A 15,363-nucleotide genomic window follows, 5' to 3' on the forward strand; every position below is an offset into this window, starting at 1 on the left:
TTGCTATTAATTTTAGTAGGACCTGCTTCCATGTTACAGGTAGTACTCACTTTAGTCCTACTTAGAATAGACCCACTGAAATGAATGGAAGTTAAGATAGTCATGACTAACCTCTGACTCATTCCTTTCTGGGTCTACTCTAAGTAGGACTAAGATTAGATACTACCCTCTGTGTTTAATAACAAGGAATAAGTCCACCGTATTTGTGTCTATCTATGTATGTATCTAAGGTCCTGATAAATGTATGTTTGTAAATGCTTAATAAATCCACTGCATTGCATATATTACCAACTATATCAGCCTTGGCTATGGCAACATGAAAGAGAAATACAAATACAGGTAGCAGTGAGAAAATGCACAGAATTTCAAGGAGAGATGGAAGAAAATGACAACGGATTCTCAAAACAAGTAGAATAAAACACCTAGCCTATTAAAAGCTGCCCTTGTACTATAATAGCTATTATCTTTATATCTATTATAAAAGCCATACTATGCCTATTATAATAGCTATTGCCTTTATACCTATTATACCAATACCTGACTGTTTAAATGGCTGGTTGTTTGAATACCTTCTAACACATAAGAGAGCATGGCTACGTAATTTAATTAATTAATTAATTGAGCAATTTCTGTCTTGCCATATGGCTTATTATGTCCCAGGAAACTTGGAAAATCTGGGGCGAGCCAGGAGGTAATGAGCTGCAGTCTTGCCACATGTCTACAACATTTGGGTCCTGTTATGGAATTGCCTAATAGTGAGTTAGGCCATCAGGCCATCTAGTACCATCTACTCTGACTGGTATGTCCCTTTTTAATCAAAGGGTGTACTGAACTCAGGACCTTATTCATTTTGGAGTATGTGCTCCACCCCAAGTACAGCCCAGCTCCTGTAGTTACAAAAGGGGATGCAGCCCAGGGCCGGATCTACACTATTGCTTTAAAGCGCTTTATAACAGTTTTATAGTGCTTTAAAACAGTTAAAGCGCTTTATAACTGTTATAAAGCGCTTTAAAGCAGTAGTGTAGATCCGGCCCAGGACATGAGTCCAGTGGCTTGGCCGTATTATCATCACATTCTGACCACCTGACCCAGCCAATTGTTGGATGTCACAACACTAAAACAATTTGCCATACCAAAGAAAAGCTTTCCCACTTCAGGCACCATCTTAACCACTCCTCTGAATCATCCCGCCAAAAGGAGAATTTTACCCTTTCCCATATATACCATCCCAAATCCTGCCACCTTCACGAATGTATCATCCATAACACAAGAACACGTGTAACATTATTTTTAATTGGATTTTTAAATAATCTAGTTATTTTAATAATCTAGTGGATAGTTAGTGACGATCCTAAATCATGGTAGAGATGACTCTAAAAAAAAAATAGCTTGCGAGTGTAAAAGGATGCAAAGATCTTTATTAGGAGAACAAGGATTTTGATCTACACATTAGAATGAAGGTAAATTGGAGCTTGGCATCTAAGCTGGTTTGCTGCCAAATTGGGTTTTTAATGTGGCAGGTGCTGTTATTTCTTTCTTATCAATTTATTTGTCTTTAATTTTTTATTTATTTATTACATTTTTATACTGCCCAATAGCCAAAGCTCTATGGGCAATTCACAATTAAAACCATACAATACAGCAAATCAAAACATAATATAAAGCTTTAAAGGTTTAAAAATACAATGTTATTTTATTTATATTTGTGTTTTTCTGATGTGTTTTTTTTTTACTAGATGTGTTTTTCATTGATGAGTTCCAATGTTCTAATTATAACTTTGCCATTCTTTCTGTATTTTATTGTCAGCCGTCTTGAGCACTATTTTAGTGAAAAGTAACAACAAAGCCAACCCTCGCTATGTAATTAGCGTAATGTGTAACTTTGCTCTAGCCTGGAAAGAATTGGACAGACGGGTTCAGATTTTAATCACACACACTACGCATTCATGTTGAAAGAACATGAGGAGAGACACGTGGGCTTCTCACAGTCCCTGCCACTGTTGTCTCTGTGAATTTGGCCAGTGTGTGAAGAAGGCCTATATGCATACATGTGTAGAACTCAGTGGGGGCTCTGATTTCAGTGGGATTGTGAATACATTCTATTATTGTGACCAAACTACTATAATACTCCATTTTATATTGTACCTTGTGGTGTCTATTGTTGATGTTGATGATGTTGGCTAAAACCTATTTTGGTTGCATAATAAAGTTTTGGACTTTATTTCAATCAGAACCAACCAAAATTCTAATGGATCTCTCCTATTTATTTATTTTATTTATTTATTTATTACACTTATATACCGTTCCCATAGCCAGGGCTCTGTGGGCGGTTTACAGAAATTCTAAAATTGAGGTAAAAACAAGTATACAAATTTTAAAACTCTAAAACACAGTACATACACACATAAAGCATTAAAAACCGATTAAAAACTAAACATGTGGGTAATTAGGATGTGCTGCCATATGCCTGGGCAAAGAGGAAAGTCTTAACCTGGCGCCGGAAAGATAGTAACGTTGGTGCCAGGTGAGCCTCATCAGGGAGATCATTCCACAGTCTGGGGGCCACCACCGAAAAGGCCCTATCCCTCGTTGCCACACTCCAAGCCTCTCTCGGAGTAGGCACCCGGAGGAGGACCTTAGATGTTGAACGTAGTGACCGGGTATATTCACGTCGGGAGAGGTGTTCCATCAGGTATTGTGTCAGGTACCCCCAAGTAGGTTCAGCACCAGTGTCCACTGGAGCTTCCCCATGTGAGGAGGGATCAGGGACCACATGGAGGAGCTCTATGCACTTACATCAGTGTGTGCATAGAGCCCCTTCGCACACTAGCCAAACAGGGCACAATCCCTCTCACAGGTTCTTTCAAGGCAAGGGTCATCCTGTAAATCTCTAACAAGACCTTCATTTCCTAGTCCAGTCTTGTAATGAAACTGGATCATGTTCCCCATAGATGATCACAAATCCCATCATCAGGCAGAAATTTTAGGCCTGGGTGATTGAAACATCTACAGGAGAAACTAATAAAGCTATTTTGAGTAGGCTAGATGAGGTGAAATTGGCTGATTAGATTCAGTTTAGACAAAGGCAAGCTATTGCACAATGGAAGGAAGGAACAATATGAACTGCTCCTACACATTGATGGCTTGTATATTAACTGTAAACACTCAGGAGAAAGACCTAGAAATTGTTGTTCAACTTAACAAAACATGCACCAAAGTGCAGCGATAGCCAAAAAAGGCAAACAAGATGTTATATTTTATTAGAAACTGAAGTATAAATAAAAAGGTGGGTATAAAAAAAACCAAACTGAAAATTTTACAGTGCTATCACATAAAGCGCATAACCTAACTTTGTTTATAAGTTTCTGTTTGGTCGACATGTGTCAAAGTTCTCAAACTTTATTATGCTGAGCTATTTGTTTGTTTTATATGTATTTATATGTTTTATACACGTTCATTTATATTCCCAAAGGAACAAAACAATTAAGTAAATCTAAACACACACACAATAAAGTTAAAGTCACAAAATCATAAAAGCAGCATAAAACAGTGAGCAGGTTTAAAATATGACTAACTGTGTGATCCTATGGGTGTGGCGGCAACAGTGTTCACTGAAGCTGCATCGAGAAGGACATGAGAGGAGCGGCAGACGGGAGCGTTCTATGGCGGTGGCGAAAGACAGACTGAGAGGGGCGCAGACACTGGGGCGTAGCCGCTCACCGTTTAGTCGATCCGCTGCTCGTGGGTACTGAGTGGTTTAATCGAGCTGCTCCGGTTACGCTGCGGAGATGAGCGTGCAGCTTCCGCGTCCTGCCTGGGAGAAAGAGCATCTCTGGCTCTACTTTCTGGTGCTGGACTTCGATCCCACGGAAGCCGCCGCCGCCACGTGGAAAATTCCCACCCATCTCCGTCTGGGCGTGAACATGTTCGATAAAACAAACAAAGATGCATTTCATATTGCTGCATGATTCTTGTTTTCACAATGGGACCCATCTCGTTGTAATGAGAGATTCAGTTTTTGTTTTCCTCCACCAGATAAAAAGGCAGATTCTGAATTCGGGAAGCAATGTTATGAATGGCTAAGAAGAATTTCAGATGAATGTGGAAACAACTTTCCTCCAGTTTTTGCATCATTATTCCTTTCTCCTGGTGGACCTACGTTCATTCATTTAATGTTCCACTTTGCAAGATATGTCATAATGCATCACATTAAAGCAGATTCTTCAGGGGCCACTATGGACCAATATAGCATCCTGGGCCGTATTGGAGAAGGGGCCCATGGCATTGTTTTCAAAGCCAAGAACGTAGAAACTGGTGAGACAGTGGCCCTGAAGAAGGTGGCTCTCCGTAAGCTGGAGGATGGGATCCCCAACCAAGCCCTTCGGGAGATCAAAGCCCTGCAAGAGATTGAGGAAAATCAGCATGTGGTGAAGCTGAAGGACGTCTTCCCCCACGGCACGGGCTTTGTGCTGGTGTTCGAGTGTGATCCTATGCATGTTTACTTGGACGTCCCAGGAAAGTATGCATATACCTTATACTTCTGCTGCGACACAGCATATACTACACCTTCTCCCTTACCTAAAATGATAAACCATTTCCCAAAAGGTGCTGTACAGAGAAATGTTACTACAAAATTAGCCTCATGTAAGTCTCTAAGGGGGGGGAAACAGACAATACCTCTCAAACCCTTGTCAAACTTTGAACTCCCATAAATAAGCTAATTTTGCCTTCCTGCCTTGAAATTGCCATTGCCATGGGCCATCCTCAAATCTACCTCACCTACACTGTTAAGTTTCAGGTCGGTCTGTTAATTCATTTTCTCAGTATAAGGCCGTTGCTAGACGAGGGTTTAGCCTGGGCTGAAACCCGGGCTCACCGCTGTGCGTGCAGATGACGCACAGGGGATCCCGGGGTCAGGCCGGGCTAAACCCTCCCTTGACCTGGGATAACCGGATCCACTGAGCCCAGGGCTGCGGAAAGTCTAGCTGGTTCTGCAGCTTTTCCCGGCTACGCAGCTTACTCGCGAGTAGCCAGGAGAAGCCGTGCACTGGGCACAGTGCTCCATAGAGGGCGAGGGAATCGCCGGGGGGGGGGGGAGAGCGGACCGGGCAGGAAAGATGGGGGGGGAAGAGCGGAGCCAGGGTGGGGAGATTGCAGCCGGGGTGGTGGTAGAGGGGGCATCGGACATGGAGGACGGGCGAGCGAGCGGGTGAGCAAGCGGGCAAGCAAGGGGGCATCAGACATTGTGGGGGAGAAATTGGGGGCAGGGGGAGCGGGGAACCCTTTTTTAAAAGAAAAGACTTACCTTTTTGTTGCGTTTCCTGCGCACATGGCCCCTTTAACTTTTTTTTTAAAATGGAGGACGCGACGGGGCTTTCCTTTCCCCGTCACATCTGACATGTGGAAAGGAGCGACAGCCCGCGCTACTTCTAGCGCAGGCTGGCTGATCCTCCCACATGGATTCTGAGGTAGGTCTAGCAAGGCCCTAAGCCATAGAACTAACAGCTCCCTCCCAATTTCTGATTATAATGGCAGAATGTGATTCAGCCGACTTAGAGCTTCGGCTATTGGGCGGTACAAAAATGTAATAAATAAATTAATAAAATAAATAACATAGGCCTAAAATAAAATATAACTGACTAATTGACTAAATCCTTTAACCCACACTGGTCTATGACCTATGTCAATACAGAAAGTTCTTCCTGATTTTTCCTGTGAATAGAAACAGTCTCACTACTTGCTCTGGGCAACCTGCTTTGCAACACAGAGTTTCTCTTTGCATGAACAAGGTGTTCACAGCAAACTAAACCTTCTCTCCTCTCTCCTTGCTTTCTCAGTCTTATAGCAATGAAGCTCTCCTGCCCTGCTTCCCAGAGGTACATAGAGAAGTACATAGAGAACATACTTTGCCAGCCGTGGCAGATAAGGACTAGCAATGCGGGAATCTGGTTCATTTCCAGTGTACTTAAAGAGGCAAGGTATATTTAAATAAATTGTACTGTATTATAGGAAATGGCAAAGCAGACTGAAATGGATTAAAATCAGCATAGATTTAAAGATTGGTAATTAACCATAGAAAATTCTGGCTTGCTATACAGCTAGTGCATCCGCATTCTTACTTATCTCCCAACTAGGAGTATTTGTCTCCTCTTCCCTAGAGATGTTTTTCTTAATATTGTGGTTTATAAAAGAAGAGGGAACAATGGAGGGAGGCCATATCTTTGTCACTGCATAGAATCATTCCAATCAACAAGCATTCATCATGCACATTGTGTACACTATAATGCGTTTGAGCTTATCAGCGGACAGACAACATAGCCTGTGAATAAGATCCCTTTCCAAATCAAGAAAACCAAATTACACTGTCTGACAGCTGTTTGCTGATCCATCCAAAACAATTTAATGGTTTCAGCCTAGTTCCTAGTGGACAGGTGTCTTCATCACACACACACAAACACACACACCCTATTATCATACTAACGTTAATTATGCAGCCATGTTGGAGTTATGGAAGAGATAATTCCAAACAGCACTGAAAAGAAACCTAAACAGTTTTACAATCACCTGTAAAATGACAATAGCAAAATATATTTCTTTATTTATTGCATTTCTATACCACCTTTCTGGAACCCACAAAAGCAGTTAAAAAAATAAAATAAATACGTGGAGACTCATAACCCCAGACTGTGTTACGGCGTTTAGGAACAATACAGGATAAAGCCCTTTCCCACATCTGACAAGCAGGCCTCTGCAAGCATGTCTCCAAAAGGGCCTCTCCTACTGATCTTAATAGCCAAGAAGGTTCATACCGTTCCCCCAGATAGCCAGCCTCTAAGCCATATAGGGCTTGAAAACTTTAAAAACCAACACCTTTAATTCAGTCTGGAATACAACTGATAACCAATGCAGATCTTTCAGTATTGGAGTGATGTGATCTTGATATTGTGTTAGCAGCCAAGCTACTGCATTTTGGACCAACTGAAGTTTATAGATGCTTTCCCGAGGTAGTCCCATTTAGAGCACAGCTGTCATCCACTAAGTTTTATGAAAAATATGCAACTTTGCAGTGACTACTTGTCCTGATGGCTATATGCTATCTCCAGCATCAGAGGCAGTATACCGCTGTATATCAGTTGCTGGCAACATATGTGAAAGGGTGCTATGGCACTCATGCCCTACTTGTGGTTTTCCAATGGGCAGTGACTGGCCCCAGTGTGAACAGGATATTGGACTGGATGATCCAACATGGCTCTTATTATGTTCTTATGTTAATTCCTCCTATCTGAACATTCTTGCCTTTATATTTGCATAGTCCTATTATGCAAATATGTTTTGTTTCTTGGTCATGCTAGAGATTTTGTGTGTGTGTGTGTGTGTGTGTGTGTGTGTGTGTATTAAAGCTATATATATCTATAAGGCATGGGTTTTCTAACACAAGTTTTACTCCCTTGCCTACATACTTAAGAATTTCACTCATCAAATTATATGAGATACTTTCCCTTGAACTTTATAGACCAGACCCTTGCATGCTCCAAGAGGCTGACCTTATCATCTTTCTTGAGCCATCCTAACTTACACAGCTGATCAAAGAAATTAATAGCATTTTGCCCTGTGCTGATTAATTTAAATCTGTCTAGCAACACTTAACCAGCACATTAAACATGACTTTATTGTTTTGCTATGGTGTATCCAACTAAGATATCAGAATTAAGCAGACTCTGCCTTATCTACTGACATCTAAACCAAATACTGATACATTCGAATTTCCTTCTAACATTTACATTTGAACAACTCACTATGACCTATTATAGTGCAGTTTTTCATGACACATTTCAAAGCGATTCATCACATGCTGCTTATATTGGGTCATCTATGGCCTTAACTAGACCTAAGGTTTATCCCAGGATCGTCCCTGCCTGCTCCCGGGATATCCTGTGTGTCATTTACATGAACAGGGATGACCCTGGGGACATAGCTAAGGCCTATGTCACTGGATAGCCTCAATGAGTGCCTTTTACCAGCTTTGACTGCTGCCGTAGCTGCAACCTCTTCTGGGCAGGCTTAGTCTAGCCACAGTTTTCCATGCTGCAGTAACCTCCTAATTGGACTACTGCAGTGCACTGTATGAGGGGCTGTTCTTGAAGGCAGTTCAGAAGCTACATTGGGAGCAGAATACAACTTTCTCAGATTCTAACTGGGACAGATCACTCATATTAACTCTCTTTTTTATATGTATACTAAGCATTAAACCATCGTAGAATCAATGGGCCATCTAAACAAAGAAAAAATTCTACATTTTCTCCAGTCACCTGCTAAGGCTTTTGAGAGAATTATTAAAGAATCAAATGCAGAACTTCTGGATTTCAACAGTGTGCTTCAGCAACTAGTTTAACTAGTTTAACTATGGTCATGAGTAGACAAGGGGGTTGGAGGGCAATGATCTCGCGATTTTATGGTTGCGAGATTGGTGCCCTCATCTACATGCGGTGCACAACATCGCGGCTGCCATTTTGGATTTTTTTTAAAGGGAAAGGAGCGCACAAGTGTTCAAACAAAAGGTAAGGGTTGTTGTTGTTGTTTTTTTAAAAAAACACCTTGCCCTCCCTCCACCCCACCCCCGATGGACACAGAGCTACTGAGGAGCTCTGTGCCCCATGCCCAGCTCCTCGTGGTCACTTGCTAAGAGCCAGGACAACCCGTGACGCCCAGCTACATGTTTCACGGTCGCGGGATGATCCCGAGACCGCGGAAAAATCAGGAAAAAAGGGTAGGACGATATCCCAGGCCAAGGGAAGGATCATCCCTCCCTGCACCCGGGATGCTCTGTGCGTCATGTGGACACACAGGGATGATCCCGGAGTGATCACCGGGATATCGCCTGGTCTAGTCATAGCCTATGTGTTGTGTGAAGAAGTACTTCCTATGCAGGGTGTTGAACTTCTTGGTTGAATTTTGAAGATGCTCTTGGAGGCCACATTCCAGCGGTGAGCAGGGCCAAAGACAAAAGCCAGAGGGGCCACAATACCAGCATAGGCGTCATACCCTGCATATGAATGGAGTCAGGGGATGAGGACATGGAGGAACCCAGACCCGTTGCTGAAGAGTCCAGCACAAGAGGGGTGGAACCTGTGCCAACTGGGAATCCTGCCATTATAGGGAGAAAAGAGGAGGAAGATCCTGGCACAAGTGTATCGGCATCTATGCTAACAGAGAGTCCTGCCAGCTTAGATAACCAAGAGGGGGAAGAACCAAACGTACCTGTTCCAACTTTCAGCCAGCATAGGGCAGAAAAGGAAGTCAGACGCCGCTCCCACAGGATTTATCTGAAACGCCAAGCAATCAAGGAGCACCTGGGGGCCACAGTGACTTGCATATATATGCCTCAGAGAGCTAGAGATAGTTTGTCAGAGGTTAACTGATTACCCTGGCGAACGCTCCAGTGTTTGTTGCTTGTTACTTCTCAGCCTTATTGCCTAGAATCCTGTTTGACCCCGGACCAACTTTTGGCTATGCTGCCTGCTAATCCTCTTGGACAACGGACCGGCTCTGGACACCCCCGCCTGCTGTAAGCCTTGACCTGGACTATTCTTTGTGTGTCTTCTTGCTAGCGTCTGGCTGCTTCCAAAGAGACTGAACGCTGCCTGTAACTTTGAATGCTAACTGCCTTTCCTTCGTTGCTGTATTATAATAAAGCGTTGGCAGTGGTCTTATCTCTATCAAGCTCATTAGCTGTTTGTTTCTTGACGGCCTTTGGCAGCTCGCCTGGACTATAGGTTACAGTTCATACTACCAGTAACTACACTTTAGGAGAGGCATTCCAACCTTTTTAGAATGCAGGAAAAAAAGCCAGAAAACCACCAAACAAATGGTGGTCAAGGAAAATGAGCTGGCATCAGGGGAAGGGGGCGTGGACATTTGGGGAACCCCAGAGAGCCGACTGGGACCTCAGATGGGCCACATTTGGGCCCTAAGCCTGAGGTTCTCCTCCCCTGCACTAAGCAATAAAAGCATCCTCTCTGTGTCAAAAGGTTAGCCCAGCTTTAGCTGCAAGATGGATAGCAAACGTGAAACAAGCAGATTCATCCAGATATTATTTGAAAGAGGAACCATTATTAAGTAGCCTCTCCTCAAGTTGGTACTGGAGAACCACAGTAAGAACAAATTAGGGATAATGAGAAGTTAAGAGGGAAAAGGCTGAGTATGTTTAGACAGAGGAAAACAATGGAATCTTCTGTTGCAACAGATAGGAAGTCACGGACAGAACATCATCCAAGGCTTGAGCCAGGTTCTCACTGAGATAATAAACTGTGCCTGGATGCTGGCATTATAGTCTGCAGGTGAGGACTCACATAACTGAATACACCTCCATACCAAAAAGAAAACAATAATCTTTGCACATACAAAATCAATATATTAGGAATAACTTATTTCTTCATGTAGTTTATTTACAGCATTTATACGCTACCTTTCTAATATTATTCACAGTTAGGCTAGAATAATGCAATAGTAATATCAACGCCCAGGTAAAAATGGAAAATAATTGGGGGGGGGGGACAGGGCTTAATTTAAAAAAACATTTTTCACATGGACTTTTTTATCCTTTTGGGAAAAGGAGGGAGAAACCCTGTTTTTCACCTAATTTACTCTCTTTTTCCCTCAACAGGGGTGGGTCGGTCCCAGGCCTTCACATCTCTAGTCAGCAGAGAGGACAGAGGGCCCCTTTACATACATTCACATATTTTGAATACGTGTACACAATTTATATGAAGAACAGAATATTTATATGGAGAGGAGCATTCATTCATGTGAGCCCCCATCTTCAAACCAAGTGGTATAGCCCAGACAGAGGTTTACCTCCTCAAAGAGTGCTAATCCTTGGCATTTTCCAGAGGCAGGATACTTTTAATGGAGATCCAGCCAAATAGAGTGCAATATTAGTATGTAACATGTGACCATTTTTTAAACCTGGCTCCTTGAAATGGCTTTGCTATTTTCCATTTCTCTTTTTTAATTTCTAGAAGAAAATGCTGAGATCATCAGTCACAGACTCTCAGCCCAACCCACCTCACAGGGTTGTTGTTGTGAGGATAAAATGGAGAGGAGGAGGTTTATGTATGCCGCTTTGGGTTCCTTGGAGGGTAGGATATAAATGTAATAAATAAAATAAATATATTGCAATGCATAGCAAAATGAAGTAAAGAGCAACTCAGCAGCTGATATGAATATAAATCCACATGCAACTACATGTTAAATTTGCCACATATATTAACTCTGCTGGTGTCACTGGGTCTTCTATATTCATTCCTCTCCCCACAACCCCAACCCTGCCAGCAATTATGACAATAGATTTCAGAATCATTTATTTCTGGTATGTCTGTACATAATCAGCATCCTTTTGTTAAATACTAATTGCACCTACCACCCCACAGCTGTGCATGTGAAAATCTTCAAATAGAAAATCTTCAAACAGAACTCTTGCTTGGCCAAAGTCCAAATCCTGATTTTGCTCATGTTTTACTCCATGTTCTACAAAGCTTTTACATTAAAGCAGAATGTCACCTAAACTAAGGGTGAGCAGAAGGTGGGTTGGGATCTACTGCTAGATCTCTGGGTGATTGGCATTAGATAAGCAAGAGTTTCTTTCTGGTTCCCAACTTGTTAAAAAAGCAACAACAACAAAATTTTCCACCAAAAGCCAGCCTCTGAAATGGAGAAAGCTGTGGAATTAAGTGAAAGCTTAATTCAGTTCTTACTGAAAAGAGATTTCTGGGATCAGAATGTACTCAGAGGCACCCTTGAGGATGTGTTCCCAGAAGTGCAGGAGTGCGTCCCCCAGCCCATCGCCTCGCATTGATCTGGGACTTTTCTTGGTCGGCGCCATTGCGTTGGCTAAGGAAAGTCCCAGATGTGAGACGAGAGGCGCCGGGTGGTGCTGGAGGCCATATTCCTGGAAGTGCGGGAATGCGGCCCCCAGCCCGTCACCTCACGTCAATCCAGGGCTCCTCTTGGTCGCCACCGTGACATTACAGTGGCAACCAAGGAGAGCCCCGTAAGGAAGCATGGGCGGGCCTTAAACCACGCATCTCTGATATGCACGGTCTAAGGCCAGCCCACGCTTCCATCCGGGACTCTCCTTGGATGGAAGTGTGGGTGGGCGTTAAACCACTCGTTTCCAAGAAGCACGGTCTAAGGCACGCCCACACTTTCATCCGGGACTCTAGTTGGTCACCACTGTGACATCACAGTGGCGACCGATGAGAGTCCCGGATGGAAGCATGGGTAGGCCTTGAACCACGCATTTCCTCATTTTGGAAACGCACAGTTTAAGGTCCCCCAGGCTTCCATCTGGGGTTCTCCTTAGTTGCTGCTGTGACGTCGACCAAGGAAAGGGCTGGATGAAAGCCTGGACCACATTTTTCCCAGACAAAACAGGGAAAACTGTGGTTTTCCCCCAGACCCAGATTGGGGGGTCCGTTTCCAGACATGTCCAGTCAAAAGTGGCCATATGATCACCCTATTGTTTTTAACTTTTGTAAACTGCCCAGAGAGCTTCGGCTATGGGGTGGTATATAAACGTAATCAAATAAATAAATAAATAAATCTCAGTTTCCTCCATGAATTGGAGGAACAACCCTGGATCCAGTCCATTAAGTGCATAGTTCCAATTTGGCCATTGGACTAAAAAAGTTCCCAACCCTTTCTATGTGCCATAGAGCACCCCTCCCTCTGCAATCTTGCACAGAATTGCTGGGATGGGGGGCAAGTTAAAGCCTCACTCCACTCCAGCAATATTGCATATGCGTGCTCATGAATCTGAGGCCCCGAGGCCCCCTGCTGACACCAGATGCGGCCCTGCGGCCCTCAGGGCCAAAAATAAAGTTGTGCATCCCTACTATATAGCATTTTTTCCTTTGCCTTGCTGAGTGGCCATAGCATAGAAAGATTAGTATTAATACCTGATTGGAACACAGTCTTGGCTTCTCCTTTTTAATTTTCCTCATACAGCCATATTTATTTTCTTAGACATCATTGAAGATGAGATTCACCAGCTTTAAACCTTTAGGGGAAGAAAGGAAAACAGAAGGGGGGAATTATATCAACCATGGGGACAAATTCTCTGTAGCAACCTGTGGCCTGTCTACAAACCTTAATTAGTTAGAGAGATCATGATATAGAGCCTCTTGAAATGGGAGTAAGAATAGTTGTTCTCTGTGGAGAAATAGAACAACCTTTTGTACCTTGTAATTTAAGGAGCAGCAACAGGCTAATAGGCAGACAACGGAGGGTGTAGCATGTGGTTTGGTTCTCAGCAGAACAGCAGGCCTCTAATGAGGCCTAGTAGTGGATAGCAGCTGGTAAACTCTGCACTCAAGTAGGAGGCTCAGAAAGCCTTTATATACTAACAAAAGGCTGCAAATTGCTCAAAGGCCTGAGTAGGGAATGAGAATATGTTCATATGGTCAGCCACGATATACTCTCTCTCTTTAGATTACAATATACAATTCTACACTACCATGAAAAGCTATACAGGTTTGTGATTTTGTGCATCTTTTAAAGAATAAGTTGTATATAATCTTAGTATTGGTTTTTCACTAGGAACAGTGCCACCTGCTCCTCTATACCATAATGCCTGAAACATCTGAACAAGGTATTGGCCTTATTAAAAGGGCAGTTGTTCAGATCAGCTAGGCACAGATTTCACAACATAAAATTGGGTAGCATTCTCATTCCAAATGAAGTGTGGGCACAGCGGACCAAGAACCTCTCTCCTGTGCAGGCCCCATTAAAATGGACAGGAGTTACATAAGAGCTCTACCCTTCAAGTTTCTCATCGCCATCATTCCAGCGATAAGAGCCCAACTCAGGCATTCTCTTTCACATGACTCCAGTCTCCTGAGAGGGGAAAGTTGGACCATGCTGGCTGGCCCTGCCCTTTCTGTCAAATCCCTGCTGCTTGTTCCCAACACTTTCCATGTGTTTGTGAAGGAGGTAGAGGTCTGAAGCAGGGGACCTGCTCTCATTTGGGTCAGAAAGAATGTCATGCAGTAGAGATAATCCTTCTTTGACAATTCTGTTCCTCTGAAGTCTATATGGTGTAGGGTGACCAACTGTCAGGATTTCCCCGGATTTGTCCTGGTTTTTGTTCTTTCCATGGTGTCAGGGGGGATTTTCTATAATGTCCTGGAATGACACACCTTCCTCTTTAAGGCTGCCATTAGCATGGCAGGAGGGAATGACATGCTTTCTTGAGGCACGTCATTCCCCCACCCCGAGCTCCAATTGAGGTCTTAAAGGGGAAAGTGGGTCATTCGTGGACATTATAGAAAAGGCCCCAATTGGAGTGGATGGTGGTGGTGCAGAATGAAATCCTTTCCCCTCCTCCACTCCAATCGGGTTCTTTAAGGTGGCGGGGGAATAACGTACTTTATGCAGGACTCAGAAAGCTGCTTCCCCCCCACACACACACTAGGTGTCCTCTTTTTTGGTTTCCCAAATATGGTCACCCTAATATGGTGCCTATATAGAAGTCAGGGAAACAGAGTTGCTGAGGGAGGATACACACAGAGATATAAAATTGGAGCAACTCTCTGTGCCATTGTGAGGTGACATACAAATCAGCAAGACAAAGGAGGAGGCAAGTCCTGTGTTTATGAGTAAATATGCATAAGACTCCCCTTTGAGTATATCTGCAAGTCTGATGTTCTAAGGATGCTTGAATTGCTGTTTTTACCTTTGGTGATCTGCAATTTAAGATAAGCTTTGCAAGAGGTTGTTTGTAGCTCTATAATACATAAAATACAAACAAGGAAACATAATCTCAAGTTAAACACACCTGAGACAAAACAGGAGTCATTACTATTCTTCTGGAGTCTCCAACATGGATACCCATGGGCACCAATCTACCTGCAGACCCCTCTCTTGGCTCCCTGCCCACCCCCTGCTTTTTAGTTTATTTCTTCAGGGGTTTTTTTGTTTTGTTTTTTTGTAATTCAAATAAATTAACTGGGAGGCTTGGCATGCTGAAAAGCAAACTGCTGCCTACCAGTTCCATCTTTATTTGGGTTCAAAAGAATGTTTTTGTGTTTTGGAGCTCAGACCCCACCTCTTCCTTGTGATTATGTTGGTGGGCAAGTTATTTTTCTTTTAGTCTCACCAGTTTGTCTTCTGGGAAATGGGTGTTTTTGTGATAAACCATGCTCACCATGGCAGCGATTTCATGAATGGGCAAACTGCCCATGGCAGCCATTTTGTGAGACTGCCCATGACACTGCCTCAAAATTCTAAATGTGCCCACAGGTCCAAAAAGGTTGGGGACCCCCTAGTCATTAGTTGGATATAGGTGGTGGTGATTGTGAAGAAGCA

General features: G+C 43.2%; 1 protein-coding gene across 1 annotated transcript; it reads left to right on the top strand.

Moving 5' to 3' along the window:
- Positions 1-4,230: 4,230 nt before the first annotated feature.
- On the top strand, positions 4,231-11,854 carry LOC134398209 (cyclin-dependent kinase 20-like). The gene is made up of 2 exons (XM_063125459.1): positions 4,231-4,519; positions 11,668-11,854. Exons 1-2 carry the CDS (start codon positions 4,236-4,238, stop codon positions 11,852-11,854), a joined length of 471 nt encoding a protein of 156 aa, XP_062981529.1. The 5' UTR covers positions 4,231-4,235.
- The last annotated feature ends 3,509 nt before the right edge of the window (positions 11,855-15,363 follow it).

This window comes from Elgaria multicarinata, chromosome 4, assembly GCF_023053635.1.
Source record: "Elgaria multicarinata webbii isolate HBS135686 ecotype San Diego chromosome 4, rElgMul1.1.pri, whole genome shotgun sequence".
Classification (NCBI taxonomy): Eukaryota; Metazoa; Chordata; class Lepidosauria; order Squamata; family Anguidae; genus Elgaria; species Elgaria multicarinata.